Below are 21,891 nucleotides of genomic sequence, written 5' to 3' on the forward strand. Positions count from 1 at the left end.
TGAGGTCAGGAATTTGAGACCAGCCTGGCCAACATAGTGAAACCCTGTCTCTACTAAAAATACAAAAAAATTAGCCAGGCGTGGTCATGGATGCCTGTAATCCCAGCTACTTGGGAGGCTGAGGCAAGGAGAATCGCTTGAACCTGGGAGGTTGCAGTGAGCCAAGATTGTGCCACTGCACTCCAGCCCGGGCGACCGTGTGAGACTCTGTCTCAAAATAAAATAAAATAAAATAAAAAGAGTAAGATTTTTTTTCTTTTCATCAATATATAGTTATGTTTTACTCCTCTAAACATGATAGAAATTATTTTAAATAATGTTTTAATAATTAAAAATATTCCCAATGCTTTATTAAAGGGAATAATTTTACTCATAAAATAATAATTAAATAATAATGCTGAAATTACTTTCTTCTTTACTACTTACACTCTGTTCGCTGTATATATTTAACAAAAAAAGAAAACTTTCCACAAAGAATTAGATGAGACTTAAATCCACATTGGAAATTACAGAATATTGAAGTTTGAAGAGAAAAAAAAGTAGTATTTTCAAAGGAAAATAATTTTTTCTCCAATTAAGATAATATGAATCATGTAGCATGACCCTTATTGAATATTTGCCTTCCATTTCTACCAGTACATATAAATAATTTTCCCTAACTAAAAAAATATATATATATATATATAGTTACACTTAAAATCTTAAGGAAATTAAACTTACTGGGGGCTTCAACTTCGAGCTCTTCTATATACACATCCACTTGTGTTTTGTTCTTTATTCATCGACTGGGACCACGCAAAGTCAAATGAAATGTAAATATGTTTTAAAGGTGATCTGTTTTGAATGCAAACATAATTTTTCTGCCTGCGTAAGAGGCACCTTTCACAAGGTGATCCCATGCAGTGTTTTCCTTTCCAAATTTTTTGGCTTTTTTGACTTTGATATGTTAGATAAGTTGCAAAAGGTCACAGAATCATAAATCCACATGAAGTTTTCCATATCCATCAATAAGACTGAAAATGTTCACATATGTGTTCAGGCAGCAACGCCTAGTTGAATCCAAACTCTACTAGTGACTGGGAATAAGAGGCATAATACACAGTCATGCAGAGAGGCAGGGACATAAATAGATCTATTGCAATACCATATACTACAGGTTAAAGTAGAAATGTTTAAAATAAAAGTGCTATCAAAGTTCAGAGAGGAGATAACTATCTCTGAAGACCAAGAAGTCTTTAGAGAAGAAGTAGCTTCTGTATTGCTTCTTATATGATAGACGTTTGCCCGATGAAAGAAGGAGAAAGACAGACTTGTGAAATGGCAGGGTGTCAACCAAGAGGAATTTACCGGGATAACAATGTAAGGAGAAAGAGGGGAAAGATGAGAGAGAAACTGTGGCTGAATTGTGAAGATGTCTTAATTTTATATTGTGAATAACTGGACACTGGCATAAACTTTGCATCATGGATAAGGCGTGACTGTACTTAGACAATAGTATAGAGGAGGGCTGGGTTGCCAAGAATTTTATAAAGCTGGTGAAAGAACTTGAAGACCTTAAGTAAGGCAGTGGGATAAAATAGCCAGGTTTGATAGGCATTTTTTTTTTAAGTTTGTTGCCAAGGACAACGTCAGATAGGGTATTTCCTAGGTTTTCTTTTAGGAAGGCACAGAGTTGTCCACTAGTAGGTTCAGGTGCCAGGGAAAAGAGGGTATTGAGAACAACTCTAGGTGATATGAGCAGATATTACATACTGAATTTGGAGAGTTTTATCAGTAAATATCATAAGAATTTGTTTATAAAATAATCATATTTTCACATGTATATAAAACCAATTTAGTAACCTAAATATATCCCTTAACTTAAAAAAAATCTTTTTAATTTCAACTTTTACTTTAGATACAGGAGGTACATGTGCAGGTTTGTTACATGAGTATATTATGCTCAGGTAGCAAGCGTAGTACCCAACAGGTAGTTTTTTCATATCTTCCTCCACTTCTTCCTTCCCCACTCTGGTAGTCCACCATGTCTATTGTTCCCATGTTTATGTCTGTGTGTTCTCAAAGTTTAGCTCCTGCTTAACATTGCATGCAGTACATGCAATATTTGGTTTTCTGTTTCTGTGTTAATTCTCTTAGGGAAATGGCCTCCATCTCCATCCATATTGCTGCAAAAGACATGATTTCACTCTTTTGTAATGGCTGTGTAGTATTCCATGCTATATATGTAGTGCATTTTCTTTATCCAGCCCACCACTGATGGGATACCTAGGTTGATTCCATGTCTTTGCTCTTGTGAATTGAGCAGGGATGCAAATAAAAGTGCATGTATCTTTTTGGTATATGGTATGTTTTCCTTCGAGTTTACACCCAATAATGGGATTGCTGGGTTGAATGGTAGATCTGTTTGAAGTTCTTAAAAAAAATATTCAAACCATTTTCTACAATGGCTGAACTAATTTACATTCACAACAACAGCATAGAGGCATTTCCTTTTCTTTGCAGCCTTGCCAGCATCCACTGGTTTTTGACTTTTTAATAATAGCCATTCTGATTGGTGTGAGATGGTGTTTTATTGTGGTTTTAATTTGCATTTCCGTGATGATTAGTGATGATGAGCATGTTTTCATATGTTTGTTTCCTGCTTGTATGTCTTTTAAGAAGTATCTGTTCATGTATTTTGCCCATTTTTAATGGGGTTGTTTGTTGTTGTTTTTTTCCCATTGATTTAAGTTCTTATAGATTCTGGATATTACACCTTTGTTGGGTAAATAGTTTGCAAATAATTTCTCCCATTCTGCAGATTGTCACTTTACTCTGTTGATGGTTTCTTTTGCTGTGCAGAAGCTCTGTAGCTTAATTGTCAATTTCTGTTTTTGTTGCAATTTGAGGACTTAATAAAAAATGTGTTGCCAAAGCCAGTGTCGAGCGGGGTATTTCCTAGGTTTTCTTTTAGAAATGTAGTTTGGGATCTCACATTTAAATTTTTAATCCATGTTGAGTTAATTTTTGTATGTGGTGAAAGGTAAGAGTCCAGTTTCATTTTTCTGCATATGGCTAGCCAACTATTCCAGTAACATGTATTGAATAGGAAGTCCTTTCCCTATTGTTTTGTATTTGTTGGCCTTGTTGAAGATCAGATGAAGGTTTCCAGCTTTATTTCTGAGTTTTCTACTCTGTTCCATTGGCCCGAGTGTCTGGTTTTGTACCAGTACCATGCTGTTTTTGTTATTGTAGCCTTATAGTGTGATCCTTCCATCTTTGTTCTTTTTAGCTTAGGCTTGCTTTGGCTATCCAGGCTCTTTTTTGGTTAAACATGAATTTTAGAAGAGTTTTCTTCTAAGTCTTTGAAGAACGACATTGGTAGTTTCATAGAAATCGTGTTAAATCTGTAAATTGCTTTGGGCGGAATAGCCATTTTAACTATAGTGATTCTTCCATGAGCATGGAATTTTTTTTTCATTTGTTTGTGTCATCTCTGATTTCTTTCAGCAGTGCTTTGTGGTTCTCCTTGTAGAGTGCTTTCACCTCCTTCCTTAGTTGTATTCCTAGGTATTTCATTTTTTGTGTGTGACTATTGTAAATGATATTGTATTCTTGACTTGACTCTGGCTGGATGTTATTGAAATGCTATTGATTTTTATACATTTGTTTTGTGTCCTGAAACCTTGCTAAAATTCTTCAGTTCTAGCAGCCTTTTGGTGGAATTTTGAGAGTTTTCTGAGTATAGAATCATTATCGGTGAAGAGAGAGAGCTTGACTTATTTTCTTATTTGGATACATTTTATTTCTTTCTCTTGTCTAATTGCTCTGACTAGAACTTCCAGAACTATGTTGAATAGGAGTGGTGAGAGTGGGCATGTTTTGTTCCAGTTTTGAAGGGAATTCTTCCAGCTTTTGCTCATTCAGTATGATGTTGGCTGTGGGTTTGTCATAGATGGCTTTTATTATTTTGAGGTATATTCCTTTGATACAAAATCTGTTGAAGATTTTTTTTTCATGACAGGATTTTGTATTTTATTAAATGCTTTTTCTGCATCTATTGAGATAATTACATGGATTTGGCTTTTAATTCTACTTATGTGGTGAATCACATTTATTGATTTATGTATGTTGAACCAACTTTTATCCCAGGAATAATGCCTGATTGTGGTAAATTAACTTTTTGATGTACTATTTATCTCTTTACTTTTAGTATTTGTCTAAGAATTCAAACCATGTGAGATACGTGCATGCGTAGAAACATTTCTATTGTATTTATTTATAAAGATTGTTTTCTTTCAGAAAAAAAGAATTATTTGATATATGCTGCTAAGACAGTTTAGCAATTTTGTGAGATGACTGGTCAAGATCTTGTTTATATGAAATGATTAGGCCAGATGAGTCTACATTCTTTGCTTACAAGTACACATATGCAACGTACAGTCCCATTTCATATAGGGGATGGATAATTTTCAGATCTATTAGAGATCTATAGAGGACAAATTATTCACAAGGATTTATTGGGAGAAGATATTTAAGCAATTTTATACTGAAATATTAAAAAATATATATTTATTTGAAATCTAGTTAGCTAAATAATGTTCAAAAGAGGGTTAGAGAATATTCTAAATGTATGTGCATATTAAGGATCCAAGCAATATTTCTAACTTATGAACTATATTGCCTTAATAGTGGCTACTAAGTCTTTTAAAAAACCGTTAATTCCTATTGAGCTGTTAGGCTACTGATATTGATTCAAAATTTATTAAATTGATAGAAATTTTTTATTAAATTATATAATTAATTGCAACTATATATATTTTATAACACTGAGAGACGTTACTTATTTTAAAAGTATTGAATATTATTAAATTTTTTTCCCACATTTTCACCTTTATAGAATTTACAGAAAATTCCAGTATCTACTAAATCCTCGTCAGGTTTACAGTCTTTCTGGAAATGGACCAATGCCAGGGTAAGTCCAAGGATAATATTATTACCATAAACTCAATTAATGTTAATTAATTAAATAAGCTGCCTGACATATCTAGAAATAATGTTATTTGAACACAGCAGCATATTAGTACATAAAAATGAAATATCAACTACATAAGAGAAACCAGTGCAAATACTGGTTTTCCAAAATAGTCCATTTCTAGCAGATTTTTCTTCTTTCTAAATATTGTGAACTAATGCTCCTTATTGTACGAATAATGATAATAATCACACACACACACACACGCGCGACAAACTAGCTGAATGCCAGTTTGAACACTGCCAAACAATGTATTTGAAGAACCATTCTCTTTTATTGTACTTCTCATATTTAAAATATCTGCTAAAAGTAAAGAGAAAGCTAGTTAGCCCATTTATGCCTAGTGTTCCATTATTGGAACACTAAGCATGTAGGAGTTATTTATATTCTACAACTCAAGGTCATCACCAAGATCTTATTTTTAAATTCAAGTTAAATTTTAAAAATTGCAACCTCCAGTATAAATGGGTTAATGAAAAAAATCATGTGATTTCATTTACTACTTACCAAATCTAATCAATATCACCCTTTTATACTTCATTGTTAACAGGTAAGATCTAGTAAAATAAAATATATTTTTTAACATAAACTGTATACTTTTGAAGTCACTAATATGCACCTAAACAAATCACCATTAATTTGGTTTAGTTAAATAATTAATGTCATTTTATTTCATTGTCCTCTTTTCTTTCTATCAACATGAGGGTAAACATTAGACTACATGAAGTGGACGGAAGCTCTATAAGCTTTATGCATGCTTCATTTTTTTTAAAAAAAAGCAGTTGATTTAAAATAAGTCTTACATCTCACTCTCAGGAACCAGAAACCAAATATTTAAATTGTACTCCTTTAAAAACTCAGAATAAAATTTGTACCATAGTGTCTTATACAAAAAATATGTTCATAAAGTATAATTAATTAGCATAGTCTTTCAGCATTATATTCAGCTCTTTCTTCTACTGCCTTGCTGCCTGCTGTCTGGGATCAGTTTCCCAATGCTGAGCAGCGATCTGCAGAACCTCCTTCCTGTGGATGATAGGCTCACCACAGGAATTTAGTTCAGAACAATGTCTTTGTCAAGCTCCACACTCCAGAATCTAGATGATCAGGATCAGACTGTTGGCTAAGTGAGCTAGCTACACGCAGGCAGTCCCCAAGTAGATAAAGCCAAGCAAAAGTAAAGTATTGTAAACTCAGAAGCTCAGTCAGGATGGCTCTTTTTCTTGTCCTTTAATATTCTCTGGACTTCAAAAAAGTAGCTCTTCTGTAGAATTAGGATATTATGCATTCAAAACTATTGCCATTCTAAGACCCCTATAAGTTGACTCAAACCAAGTTAATCCAGGATTTTCCTGTATTTCATAGTTAAACAAGAGGTCAATTGGCTCTGCTAATTGCAAGCCTTATAGTTTAACCTCTGTGTGGCTTCATTATCTTATGTGTAAAATGAGGATTTGTGCCTGCCTTGTAGGGTAGTTGTGAAGTTAAATGGGATAATGCCTATGAAGCAAATAACAATGTTCTCACTGCATAGCATGTCCTCAATGAATGCGGTTTGTTATCCACATTATTTCTACAAATATGAATTAATAATTAATAAAAACATGACTTTTGTAGCAGTATGTAAATATATTGGAATAAATTTGATTTTAGCCCTGTTCTCTCATTTCACTTTTTTCCTACTACACTTTAAATATGTACTGCATGTTTCCTTCTACTCTCAGTTCTAGGCATCCTGTTATCCTCTGCTCTATCTTAACATGTTTAAAAAATGAGAGTAATACACGTAACTGTAAAAAGTCTAAACTACAATGAATATTATTTAGAAAAAAATTTAAAGGTCCCACTTTGAGCACTACTCCTCCTCAGAAATTATTATTGTGGTTGTTTGGTGTAGCTTCCCAATCTAATACACACATATAAATGAGCATATTCCCCTCTATCTATAACGTATTCACACACACACACACACACACACACACACACACACACACATACATATATATATAGGTATATATATATATGAAATATATATATATGAAATATAGGTAGATAGGTTTTACGTAACAGAATATAGATTTTATATTATCTTGCAACTTGCTTTCTGTACTCTAAAGCAGGGGATACACATTGTTCCATTTCAGGAGACATTGATCAGTTTCATTTTTCTAACTGCTGCATGATATTCCATAATCATGTGAGCCATCCCATTATTGATGAGTATTTATATTGCCTGTGTTTTACAATTATTACCAAATATACTGCATCAATATCTATCAATTTATCTGCATATTCTTCAAAGTATGTTCAAATATTTTTATGGAATCAGTGGCTATGGGTAGAATTGCCTGGCTGAAAATATTCAATGTCAAAAGTTTGTTTTAAAAAATGAATTTAAATATAATTGTGTTGAACTTTTAGCTTCATCTTGATCAACATGAGAATGTCTTGTTTGCCTCTGATACCGATGCCCACGCTGCATCCCTAGTGTCAGACTCAGACTTCTGTTAGAGAGCTAGTCTTTGTTTATCCTAAAGGCAAATGCCACAGGTAGTTGCTCAGAACGGGGACTCTGGCCAGGCTATGATGTTGCCCTTTCTCTGAACCCAATGACTGATCTGCTCACTTGTGAATCCTCCCAGCCCTCTTTCTAGCTGTATTGCCCCTGATCATGCTAAGAGTGTCCTATTGCAGTGATTCCCTTTTAATGTATGGCGTTAGAAGTTGCTCTGTTTCATAAGGTCTCCCTATTACTCTGATACCCTTGGTGATTTATACATTTTAGTTTTATCACCATTTCTAGTTTATTACTTTTCCAGTGCTAACAATAGATTTTTGAATGCATACTCTTGAAAGTATAGTATGCATTTTTTCTGCTACTTTAAACCTGCAGTTATTCTTTCTTCCAAATTCTTTTTTTAAAAAATTTTCCTCTTTACCACACCAGATTGATGTATTCTTTTGGTATACAACTCTTCTTTTATCCCAACTTTATTTTTTTTTCAAAAACTTTGTTTATAAGAGGAAATAACTTTCTTGAACTGAAACTATTCCTAATCTAGATTATCTCGCAAATACTAAAACTCACTGGGCATTTCATTTTTTATCTTTGTTTTTAAAACAGAAATGGGTATGCATTATGTGTTTCCATTCTATCTCTTTATATAAATCATCTCTCCCTGATCCTGATTATTCTGTTTCAAGGTGTCTGAAACAATAGTCTGTTTCAAATAAGTTGTTTCCTTCCTAATGGAACATGTTGTGATATAATTGAATAAATTATTTGGAGGTATAGGTTCGTTAGAAGAGATGAAATATAAAATATAAATTACTCTTGGGTTTTACATAAAAATATGTTTTCCTTCACTACATTAAAATAAGTACGTATAGCTCTAGCTGTACACCAACTTCACATGTTAATGTGACTTATGAAAAGTTCATATCAAGTTTTTTGTGTACTTGTGACATTACTTTTCCCCTTCTAAGTCTAATCTTCATGAAAATACAGATGGTTTATTCTCACATTATTTCTAAAATTTTAAGTGAGAAATAGGAAGCACTTAATGAATTGAAATAAAATACAAGATAACTATAAAATATGTAAATTATTTTTCAGATTGATCAGGATGATTAAGAATAATTAATTGTTTGTGAGAAAGCTGCTCTTAGAAATCTTTGCTTTCATCTACCTGAACTAAATGCAAAAGACACATAATTTTTAAAATATAATGCAACAGTCAACTTACAGATTTACATATTTCAAATATCATGCATATTTCTATAGTGAAACTTTGGAGTATATTCTCCTATTAAAATAAATGTATAATTTAGAAAATGCGTAACAGATTTCACAGATTTCATTACCTTCTTAATTTAAAATATCATTTTATATAACCAAATTTCTACCATATTTTATTTAAGGAGAATCTCTCTTGAATCAGAGCTTATGACCTTTTACATATGCCTCTTGTTATGAAATTATGACACAGAAATGAACAGAATCCTCAAAAGGCTAAGGAAATGTTCATCAAAATTTAATTGAGCTCTGTTGCAAATTTCAAAAATAAAAAATTTTCTTTACTAATATAAAAGTGAAGCACTCAACTCTCTCCTCATGATTAATCATAAAATAAAATGCAGATGATTCTGCAAGCTCTTCCCCAATTAAATGTGTAAGCATAATTCTGATTCTGCCTTGGTCACTGGAGTGATGGAGTTTGAAAATTGATTCATGCTTCTAAATTAAAGATCTAAGGATTAATAAAAGTAACAAAAATATGTTACCACAATGAATAAGATCACATAATTGTTTGCCTTTCACACAAATTTCCCCCTTTGAGTCATTGTAGGCCTTTAGTCACCTTTTACATGCATCCACAAATGCACTATGATTTTAAAGATGTTGAAAAGTCTAGCTTTTATTATCTGTCTCACCAACGAAGGCCAAATAGCAATTAGACTAGAGATCTGTGTGTCACTGTTTAAAGATTATTGTCTATCAAAATTGCTGAAACACTCTAAATAAACAAACACGTTCTGAATTGGCCATTTGAAATGACCGGTTCGTATGTGTGTATGAGCTCTAACTTGTGTTTTATTCTGTTCTGGCTGCTATAACAAAATCCCTTAGACTGGCTAATTACAAACAACATAAATTTATTTCTCACAGTTCTAGAAGCTGGGAAGTCCAAGGTCCAGGGACCGGGAGATTTGGTATCTGCTGATGGCTCACTTTTTGTTTCCAAGGTGGTGTCTTCTTGCTGCATCCTCTGGAGGGAATGAATGCTGAGTCTCCACATGGCAGAAGAGCAGAAAAACAGCGGGCTAGTTTCCTCAAACCCCTTTATGAATTCACTAATCCCATTCGTAAGCGTAGAGTCCTCATGACCTAATCACATCCTCAGTACCCCACCTCCTAATACTATTGCATTGGGCACTAATTTTAAGCATTAATTTTGGAGACACATGAAAGTTCAAACCATAGCATTCTGGATTGGGTCCCCCAAAATTCACATTCTTCTTACATACAGATACATTACATTCATTCCATCCCAATAGCCCTCAAAGTCTTAATTTGTTTTAATACCAACTCAAAAATCTAAAATCTAGAGTCTCATCTAAATATCTTCTAAATCAGATATGGATGAGACTCAAGGTATGATCCATCCTGAGCTAGATTGCTCTTCTGCTGTACCCCGTGATATCAAACCATTTCTGTTGTTTATAAATTACCCTTTATAGACTTGTAGTCTTTACAGTCTAAAGTAGTTTGTTATAGCTGCCAGAATGGACTAAGAGAGAATTGGTACTAATGAGTGAGGTGCTAATGCAACAAATTCCTAAAAACGTAGAAGGTGCTATGGACTGGGTAGAGGCTGCAATATGGAGGATGAGGAGGAGGAGAAAGAGGAGGAGGGAAAGGAGGAGGAAGAGGAGGTGGAGGAGGAGGAGAGGTGGGGGATAGAAGAAGAAAGAAAGAAGACCATAGAGAGAGGTTCAGTCTTAGAGATTATCTACATGGTTGTGAACAAAATGTTGCTAGAAATATGGATAAGAAAGGCCATTGTAATGAGGTTTCATACGAAAATGAGGAACAAGTTATTTGCAACCAGAGGAAAGGCAATCCTTGTTATGAAGTGGCAAAGAACTTTGTTGAATTGTATCCATGTCCTACTGTTTTGTGGGAGGTTGAATTTTAGAGTGCTGAAATACCATGGAGTGATACTTGGTAAAAGAAATCTCTAAGCAAAGTGTTGAGAGTGTGGCATAGCTTCCCTTGACTGCTTATATTAAGACGTAATAAGAGAGAAATGAATTAATGACAGAATTTGTCATCAAAATGGAAGCAGAAATTAAGGATTTGACAAATTCTCAGACTGGCCAATTTGTAAAGAAAGAGAAATGTGTTCATGATAAAACACCAACGGTGTTACCAATGAAAGTTTGATGAGTAGATTAGTATGTCTAGAAGGAATCCAGAATGCTATTCATCAAGACAATGAAGAGTGGCCCTGAAAACGTTTCAGAGATCTTCAAGGCTGCCACTCTCATCACAAGCCCACAGTGTCAGGGCCTTGAGGACAGAAAGGCTTCAAAGGAGGGATTCAGGGCACCTGTGGGATCTCAGGGCTCACTTCCCAGAGCTGCCTCAAGTTTCTGCTAAATGCATTCTAGTGCAGCACTCCTGGGCCACTCCATCTGTGGCTCCAGTGAGCCTCAGTGCAACCAGGGCCACCTTTCAGGAGACAGAAGTGGTAAAGGTTACAGCATCCAGCTGGTGCTAACTCTGCAGGCACAGAGTGCAAAAGCTGCGAAGGCATGCCTACCTCTGCCTAGATTTCAAAGGATGGAGAGGTCCTGGAGATCCCCAGACCCCAGACAGAGAACTGCTACATGGTTCAGGCCCCTGCAGAGAGCCTTTACTAGGACAATGCCTAGTGGAGCTATGGGGGCTGGGCCACCTCTGAGACTCCAGGCTAGTAAAGCCAGCCTGAGAGAGCTGTTGGCATTCAACTCTAACACGTGAGAAATGCAGTGTGGGCTGCACACAGCACGGCCATGGAAGGAATGGGGGTTTCGGGAGCCTTAGGGGCTTAAACTCTGCACAGTGTGTTCAGAAGGCAGGACATATTGTCAAAGAGGGTTTTTTGGTTTTTGTAATTCCCAGCTTTAAGAGTTAATGTTGTTTGCCTTGTTGGGTGTTGGACTTACTTGGGACTTGTTACTCCTTTCTTCTTTCCTATTTATCCCTTTTCAATGGTATTGTCCATTCTATGGTACACCATTGTATTTTGGAAGGACCTAACTTGCTTGATTTCACAGGCCCACAGCTGGTGGGGAATTTTCCTCAAAATAAATTGTACCTCTGTGTTATTTAGATGATGGTTAGAGGAGACTCTGGACTTTAAACTTTTTAGTTGATGCTGGAAATTGTTAAAACTTTTGGGGCTCCTGGGATAGAATGGATGTATTTTACATATCAGAAGAACATAAATTTTGGGAGAGCAGAGGCAGAATGCTATGGTTTGAATACTTGTGTCTCTCCAAAATATATATTGAACCTTAATCACCAATGCAATCATATTAAGAGGTGGAGCAATGAGCAAATGATTAGGTTATGAGGGCCCCACCCTCATGAGTTGGATCAATGCCCTTATAAAATGGCTCAAGGGAACTAGCTCTCTCCTTTCCCCTTCTACTGCCATGTGAAGATACAGCATTCATCCCTCTGCCATGAGTGGATGCATGAAGAACGTGCCATCTTTGAAGCAGATAATAAGCCTTACCAGACAACAAATCTGTTGATGTCTTGATCTTGGACTTCCCAGCCTCCAGAAACGTGAGAAATAAATACCTGTCATTTATACATTATCCAATTTCAGTTATTTTCATATTGCAGCACAAATGAACTAAAATAATCTGTTTCTGATTTTTTTCTATAAGAGTTTTTTAATTAAATAACATATTTTACTTAAATAGCCTCCCATTTACTGTTATCTAAGTGTACATAGTAAAATTACTGGCTCAAATTTACCTCCAGCCCCAGGCAGTTAACTGATCATAGCTTACCAATAAGTAAAAATAAGAAAACCCATAGCAGATAAATTGGTTCAAAACATTTATTCAATGGCTACCAGATGCCAGGAACAATCTCGTCACTGCCAATCCACTCTGAACAAAACAGTTAATAACTCTTGCCCTCACAGCCTTATATTTTAGAGATGGAAAACATATATTAAACTAATAAACCAGTGAAATATACATATATTAGCAGGGAATGTGAACAAGGAGTGTGCATTGTTGGTGAAGGTTTTGTGGCTGTTCTTTTAAATGAGGTGGACAGAGAAGAGCTGGCTGAGTATAGATGTGAAGATGAGGAGGTAGCTCATTGTCATCTTGTACAAGAGCTTTTAAGGCAGAGAGAGCAGCAAGCATAAAAGCATAATGATTGGAAAATATTGTATAAGTTTGGGAAACATTAGCAAGAAGGCCAGGGAGACTAGAACAGAGTGAAGGGCAGTCGGATGTCAGAAAGGTACTAAGGGCTAGTTCACACAGGGTTTTAGGATTACTGTGACCATAATAATTAGGTTTACCTAAGACTCTTCGGGTTATTTCTGGTGTCCTAGCATCTGGCCCAATTTAGCATTTGCCCAGGACTGTTGTATTTTAAGTACTGCTATTAGTAAGTGCATTGCAATGAAGAATGATGATGATGTGTTTGGCAGCCCTCCAATTTATAAATCCAGCTTTCGCTATGTTATCCTCTTGTAATGTGTAAGACACACGTCCAAGGAACAGAGATCTGACTTTAATAGTAATCATTACACCTAAAACGTGACCAAAAATATTTTCCATTGTTTTTTAAACACAAAAACAAGTGACAACTTTTGAAGAATTGGTATCCCTTTTATGCTAGCCCATTATGCTGTGGCCTGGACCTCACAGCTCCCTGAGAGTTGCAAAGGGTCACAAATATACCAATCAGAAATGCCTGTGGAGATATTGACAAATCATAGGTTAGATGTTCATGAAATGTATGTGAGAAAAAGAGCATGAGCAGTTTTGCCAAGAATGTATAGCGAATGGCTTGAATATACTTCCTCAATGTTTTATTTTTCATAAAATATATAGTTTATAAATATTTACTTTATAATAGATTTATATTTTGCAATAACACTTTTCAGCAAAAGATAGCTTAAAAATAAAATGTCTTTTAAATAAAAATAATCTGAATTTCAAAACAAAAAATAGTTCTGAATTTCTGTTTTTAAAGAGTTGATGAATACATAATCTGTGTGAAATATTTATGAACATTTACCATCTGCAATGAGAGCTCCAGTGATACCATTGACTATGCAGAAATCAGTAAACACAACTATGCTGAAGAAACATCAGCATCTGCTTTAAAATTAATAGTTAATTCTCTGTCCCAAAGCAATCATTTAATATGCAGAAAGTCCCTTTGCATATCACCCTTTGAAGCATGACTTTTCGTTTAGATCAAATGACTTTTCAAAATTAGTGTTCATTTTCAATTCCAAGTTTCTTTATGTGTATTATTAATGAAGTTATAGCTGTTAATATCTTGACTCCATTAGCGGAATAACTTTTCCAAAAGATCAAGTAATGCCATTTCTATATCAGAGTGATCAGAATGTTTTAATGAAACATCTGTTTGTTGTAAGGATGATTTGAATTCATTCAATTCATTCACTCTAAATAAAGTTTTTTTGGAAGTTCGTTTGGATGAAGGGGAGACATTAGATATTAGTAAAAATGCTATCATAAAATCAGTATAAAAGTTTAGCACTACTGATACAATAATTTCCTCCTGTGGGAATAATTTGAATGTAGATTTTGGTGAAGCACACCATCATGGCAAAAACATGATTTCTAATACAGTAATGAATTGATTGATAAAAAATTGTGCTTTAAATTCGTTGCTCACAAAAATTATAATTACATCCAAGGAAATTTTAATATTCTAATAATTAAAATAAAAGCCATAATTATATTGCTTGTACACATGCACACACACACACACACACACACATAAATTATTCAGTTATTCTCCTACTGATTCAGTAGTCACCCAGGAACCTTCTGGACCAAAATAATAATAATAATAAGACTCAAGTCTTAGGTGACTCAAGTAATAAAACCCTGTAAAAATCTCTCTGGACAACACTCCTTCAGCCAGTCTTTTCCTGATTATACATACCCTCCTCTTCTATTTAAAATCTGCAACTCAAGGAGCATGAACATTTAAGGTAATTTAATATAGAGGTTATCAGCATATAGAAATCTACAACTTGAATTATATTATTGGGTAACAGTGTTGTTCGTAATCAAGACAAGTTTAGCCTAATAAACACAATCTGAAAAGCAGATAATTGGATTTGGAATATAATACATTTGATAAAATTGATACAAATTATATTAACAACTATTAAAATCATAAATATCTTGGTGTCTGATACTAATCTTCAATTATGTACATATCATTTCCTGAAAATGGCAGATGTTTGTTGAATTCATAATGTTTTATTCTCCAATTACATTATTTACTTTTATTTATCTCTTCTTGATGAGTCATATATTTTTCATTTAGTTACCTTTATGCCTATAGTTAGAATTCTGTGTAATTAAATTATTCATGGGTTTTTTTGAGATGGAGTCTTGCTCTGTCGCCCAGGCTGGAATGCAGTGGCAGGATCTCAGCTCACTGCAAGCTCCGCCTCCCAGGTTCACGCCATTCTCCTGCCTCAGCCTCCCAAGTAGCTGTCATATTTTAAACTATGGTCTCTGACCAGTATTATGCTATAGTAAGATGTATGCACAGAAGCAGATGCTCTTGAAGGCAATGAATCTTCAACTTCAGTGTCTCTCACTTGCAAGGACTCCTTTTAAGACTATAGGAAGGATCTTAGCAATGTGATTGTATTGCCTTTCTCATTTGAGTTTTTGATATTTTAAAAAGAAAGTATTTTAACTATAAGAATTTTTATGAACAATGTTAGTTAAGCCAGCTCAGTAGTAATGCATAGAGAGGCAAATACATCAATGGAAGATAATTAAGAGCCCTCCCTCATGCCCTGTATATGTATTGGTATTAACCAGAAAAATTGGGCATCTATATGGAAAAATAAAACAGTAAAAAAAAAAAAAAAGACTTTTGTCTCCATTCCAACTCCTTTTTCATCACACTTTACCTAGTGACTAGTAGCATTGGAATGAGCATGAGCATTTTAGGATCTGACTAAAAGAGGATGAGGTCCAATTACATGATTGAATCCTGAGACTTATAATATGTGGTTCACGGATATTTTTGTGTATGGTTGTTATTGCTAGTTCTCCTGGTGTAAAAATGACTTCCAGGCATATCCCCATTGCCCAGTGTGACTTTACACTGGTTTTCTGACATAAATTTAAAGAGCCAGAAGACATGTCTTGATAAAAATGGTCCAGAGCCTGCCTGGTAACAGAATATATGTATAGTAGGGGAGAAATGAGGTTTGAAATGTACAAAGTTCAAAGCTTATCTGCGGAAAATTCTTCTAATCATCCCATTCAGTTCTCTTTAATGCCTCATCAAAACAGAAGTGTTATTCTTCCAGGAATACAGTTAACAATGCAGTATAAACAATTTTAAATTTTTATTATTGATGAAAGTTACATGATATTAAATGTATCATTATTCCTGTGCTTGTAGAGCACAGCCTATATCAGCTCTACAACAAGCAGGCATGTTTATGTGTAAAGTACATGTTTTATAAATCTCTATGAAATATCGCCATCAATGAAGATACATAAAACTCACAATATGTCATGTTATTAACATAACAATGGTTAATGTATATCATTAATTCAAAGAGTACTTAAGGTTAGACATTGAGCAAAAAATTGAAATGCCTGCAAGTCTTACAGCTTGGCTATGACTAAAAAACAAATATTGATTTTCACATATTTAACAATAATGCTAAAAATTTACTTTATCAATGATGACTTGTGAAGCTAAGTGGAACATTCTTGATAAATCATCAATTTAAATATATATTAATAAATCATTCTAGAGGAAAAGAAAATCATCTTTTAACCTCAGTACAAATATTATTTTAAATTGTCATATAAAAATGTAAAAACAAAGCATTAGGCAGTTTATTAATTTATAAAACTATGTTATTATTCCAAATCCTACGACGTAATGTTTGTAAGCTATCTTAAATTTACAATCTAATGTGATTTTTATTATAGATAAGTATTTATTTATATATTTATATATCTACGTCACTTTTATAAAAGTTTGTGCACATTTATTTTGCATATTTTTTCTTAAAGGGGGCCTCAATTTTTATAAACATCAGGCCCTACATAATCAGGATTCACTCTCCTGCTCCTTATTTATCAAAGAGAGATCATAAGGAGGAAATTAACTTCTTATATTCAATACTCCATGAACACAAGTTCCATGAGTATCTCAAATTCTATATGTCTATTACTAAACTAATTTTCTCCCCTTTTCCCAAATTTACACACTGTTTTTATTCTCTAACTTGATGAATAAAAAGACCATTCACTGAAGAACCGCTTTCTCATTCCCTCTGACAGTACGTCACTTCAGGCTTTCAAGATTTGTCATCTAAGCACTCTCCTAGGATTTATATGTACCCTCCTTCTTACATAACAACCCTTCACTCAGTTTCTCCTCACATCTGTCCCCCAATTCATCAGCTAATTAACTTCACCCAGGCTTCAAGATTCAACTCATGTGTCTCCAAGTTTATTAAGCCACCCCTCATCCCTACCTAGTCCACATTAACTGCCCTCAAAGAACATCTTATAGTGACCTGAACTGTTTGTTTTCTTGTCTGCCTTCTCAGTTAAGCCAGTGAGATAATCAAAGACAAGAATTCTACCTTGCTTTTGAATCTCTGGAATCTAACTCAGTTCCTAGTACATAGTTGTAGTTACTACATTTATATTGAATAAGTGGATAGGTGCAGGTGCCATTTCATTTATAAAGTATTTATAGCTATTCTTTTGTATTTGAACCTAAGCAAAGTACTTTTTCCTCTGTAGAAGTCTAGATTTATTTCCTTTCAAAATACATTCTTACTTCACACTCTAAGCTAACTCAGTGGAATGATCTGATGTGTACAGAATAAAAACTCATTCTAATTATTAATATTAAAAACATTCACACGACAGAATGGATTTCAGTAAATTTTTCAAACAGTCTTGAGCAACCTAATCACTTGTGCTGCTACATTTTAGGGGTTAATTTTATAGACTATAAATTTGGACCATAAATGATATATATGTGCTTTCCAATTAGAAGCAATAAGAATGACTTATTCCATTTTAACTTCTTTCAAATATCAGGAAGAATGTGTAACTTCTGTTTTAATTGACACTGTTTATCGTATTTTTCCCTTCATTTTCAACTCCTTACATCAGAATTGTCTGTCAATTCTCTATGTTTAGTCATGTAACTTACAATAAATATTTTAAACTGCATTTCCAAACATATATATACATATCAGTACACACATAACTTATGCATATTCATTAGTACTTTTAGGGATGGACTTTCATGTAGCATGACCATAAATTTTACTGCATATTTGTAGCAGTAAATACAGTATGCAAATACGGAGTTCAATTAAATCGCTCCCTTTCTAATGTAGAAAACACTTACACTTACAGATGAGAGAAAATGGCTTTTTAAAAGGTATTCTGTGTTCTTTGGTGTCAAAAAACAAATTTACAACAAATTTAGCTTAAAGATCTCATTGGCTTATATTTGCAATTCTAGAATTGGGTAACACCTAATTCTATAGAATAGAATGAGTATTCAATGAACTGAGCACAGGAGTTTGGCTTTATAAGCAGAAGAGGGCTGAAGAAAGCAGAAATAAGGAATGAAAGGCAGATTGGTCATTTCAAAGTTACTTTTCTTACAGGGTCAAAACAGAGGGGACTTCCTTATCATGCTAGCTCTGGTGAACTGGGCCCCCTACTGATTGGTTGCTGCAAATCTCTTGTTTTTTGTTTTTTTTTTTAACTGGACCATTTCAAAGTTCAATTTGATTACGTGGCACTTAGCACAAGCGACACCATTCTGGTTTGGTCTGGTCTGCTGGGGCCTAGTGCAGAAGCTCAGTCTAAAATAATGACCACTCATAATTTTTGTTTAGCATCCGTTACTTGGTTTTTAAATATTAATTTATATATTTTAAAAATATCCTTAAAGGGTTATAATTTTCCATGCAATAGAAAAAATTTATATTTTAACAAAATATATTTACAAAAGTGTTTTACTTACACTGATACAATTATAAATGTTTTCTATATGAGGGCAAGAATATTTCAACTAAATATTAATGTTTCTATTCACTCAGAAATGACTCTAAAAATTTGATATTTCTGCCAATATTAATTTTTAAAGAAATACGTACGTTAGTGAGGAAAGGAAAAATATTTAGGCTACATCATAGAACCTGTCATTTACTGACCTTTCATTTCTAACTCATTTTATAGTAGGAGGAATATTAAAGTTATTTAATGAGATAACATTATAGGTTCCCCAGGAATAAATATTCTCTCATTTTCTGTGTCTCATTCTCTCTTTTGTCATTTCAGTCTGTGTTTTTCCCTTTCTCTGTCCCTCTCTCCTTCACTTTTAACACACATAAGCATAAAAGATTTGTTTGAGATTTCCAGAAATAATGAAATGAATGTTTCAATTATTAATGGTCCACTGGAATATGTATATTTTTCAAATACTCTAAAACTTATTTCTGGTTATTATGGTAACAGAATTAAGTTACACTGCATTTATAAAGATTAATTCAAATTAATTTTTTATAACTATCCCACTTATCCACATGGAATGTCTTCTCAAAACAGTGTAAATTCAGCTTCCATACAATATCTCAAAACTCTAACCAAATTAGCTGGAACAGGTGCATTTCCTAGTTTAACTAAATTTATAGTGTATTGTTGAAATAAAGTACATAAGATATTAGATTGGAGGATATTATTATAATTAATTTTACTTTAAATTAAAATGTTGAGAGAGTCACATTAAATTCATGAAACATCGAAATCCACAGAGAAAAACATGAAATAACCTTTCCCCCATTTTGTAATATATATAATAGAATGAAACGTTGGGGAGCATAAATAATTCATGCATCGATTTTTAAAAGATATTACACCAGCAATAATAATAATATCAATGATACCAAGGTATGTATAGATTCAGTTTGGGTATTAATAAATAAGCTGAAAGTTATTAAAAATTGGTTTTCTAGACCATAAATATTGTTTCAAAAACAATGGTAACATCACAAATCAGAAAATTCAGCCAGATTTTGTGGAGGCAATTTTGAATCCGTATAATCTTGTAACTTTAAGAATAATATAGTATGTAACTGTATACATGCAAGTATAAATATGAATTGAATAGAATAATCAGAGATAAGTATGCCTCTTTCTGTCTCTAAATACCTAAATCAGAATGCAGACCTTTCGTAAGGCAAGCTCTTGAAATTATTTTTTTCTAAACAAGAAGGAGGAAAAAGAATTGATGACATATGGTAAAGTCATTTTGGATCCTTCAGCCTTGTGTTTCTTTAAAACAAAGAGATATGAATATGTATAATTAAAGTGAGCATTCACCATGCATGGATATGCTGAAAATATTTATGACTCTCACACTGATTTCCTCTAAGTATCGAAACTATTATTTTATAATTTATAATATATATACTACTTATAGCCATATATTTATTTTATATACTTAATCTGTTTCTAACCCATACAGCCACATTGTATATAAGTGATAGTATTTTGTAATAATAAAATATAAGATTGGAATAAAAAGTAATATTTACATATTGATGTTAAGAATTCTGATTTATGACACTTTCCAAGACTCTGGAATCAGTACTATAATTTTCTTTTCTTTTAAAAAAGGTTTTCCTGGTGGGCTTTGTACCTAATAACAATTAGGTACAAATGAAAATTTACTGCCTTTTCTGTATCAGTTTTATCTTAACACAAAGTAAGCCTCTGAATCTTAGATGAAATTTTCTGGATTTGTTTTTAGTAATATTAAGCATCACAATTTCACCACCTGCTCTTTTGTTGCGGTCGTGGTAAGAACAATTAACATAAGATCTACATTCTTGAACTTTTTAAATGTACAAAACAGTATCGTTAACTATAGGAACAGTGTTTTGCAGTGGATATTAGAATTTATTCATCTTGAGTAACTGAAACTTTATGGAATGTTATAGTGGTGATTATAGAGCAAATATGATAAAAAAAAGAAGCGTCTGACAGAAGGCTGCTAAACCCAAATAATAGGCTTGCTTTCAAATGTAGCTATTGCAGATACATAGGAAACTCTCTAGGTGAATCAGTGCTATAAAGGCCAACATTGGAAACTCATCATCATTCATTTTCTTCATAAATCATTTGAACTTTTAATTTCAAAAAAATTAATAAAATGGTGCAAATAAATTCAGGACCCAAGCATGATTTCATTGCAAAATGTTTATGCTTATTCATTCTTCACATGGAACATTGTGGAATTGATAGGTAAAAAGTACAATACACAGTACAAAAGTTTCCCCAGAGTGAAGTCCTTCCTGACACTCCCAATTTTCTCACTTCTCCCCATTGGAAGGGTGACTCGTGATGTGGAAGCCTCACAGCTGCTCCTCATCACAGCCTTCCTGGGTGAAAAGTCAGTGCCACGCAGGACCCTGCATTTTGGCTCCTGCTGAGCCTCTTCAATTTACTTGTCCTCTATCACAGCTGTTTTCCTCTGTACCTTGTGTCTCCAGTGCTGTAGGCAGGTCTCCCAATTGTCCACTAGTTACAGTTTCAGATTGGAGGCAGAAAAACTCTCCTTACTGCTTGTTAGAAAATTGTGACTATTCTGCCAGAACAGTGCAGGTGGAGGAGGTGGGGAAATAGAGAAGTGGCCCTCTGACCTAAAACACATCTAGACTACTTTTAATAAAGAAAAAATATATAATTAAATTAGTAAAAACATGTGAATAGTAAGTTGTATTTACATACACATTTACTTTATGTGTATATAAAGAGAAGCCAACAAACCACGTGGTGTTAATTCCATTCTAAAGTTATGGAAACTGAGGGTCAGAATCACTAAATAAATCCCAAGGATATTAATGAATGAATGTAGTAAGGAATGAATGAGTTTCTAGGGAAAACTGCATGGATTGAATGGATCAAGAAATTGAGATAAAGAGAGGTCAAATTTTCCAATTAGCAATCAATTTACAGAGAGTAAGCTGGTCTGACAGTCACATGGGGTTTATGTTTGGGGGTAGGATGCT

At 33.7% G+C, this 21,891-nt stretch overlaps 1 protein-coding gene across 13 annotated transcripts in view; it reads left to right on the plus strand.

Moving 5' to 3' along the window:
* The window catches only part of DGKB (diacylglycerol kinase beta), a 755,291-nt gene that overhangs the window by 287,875 nt on the left and 445,525 nt on the right, over positions 1–21,891 (plus strand). For all 13 annotated transcript variants that reach the window (XM_032760162.1, XM_032760169.1, XM_032760230.1 and 10 more), the window contains one exon: positions 4,880–4,954. In XM_032760162.1, coding sequence (XP_032616053.1) covers positions 4,880–4,954 — 75 coding nt within the window. The remainder of the gene's footprint in view (positions 1–4,879; positions 4,955–21,891) is intronic.

This window comes from Hylobates moloch, unplaced genomic scaffold (genome assembly GCF_009828535.3).
Source record: "Hylobates moloch isolate HMO894 unplaced genomic scaffold, HMol_V3 SCAFFOLD_1, whole genome shotgun sequence".
NCBI lineage: Eukaryota > Metazoa > Chordata > Mammalia > Primates > Hylobatidae > Hylobates > Hylobates moloch.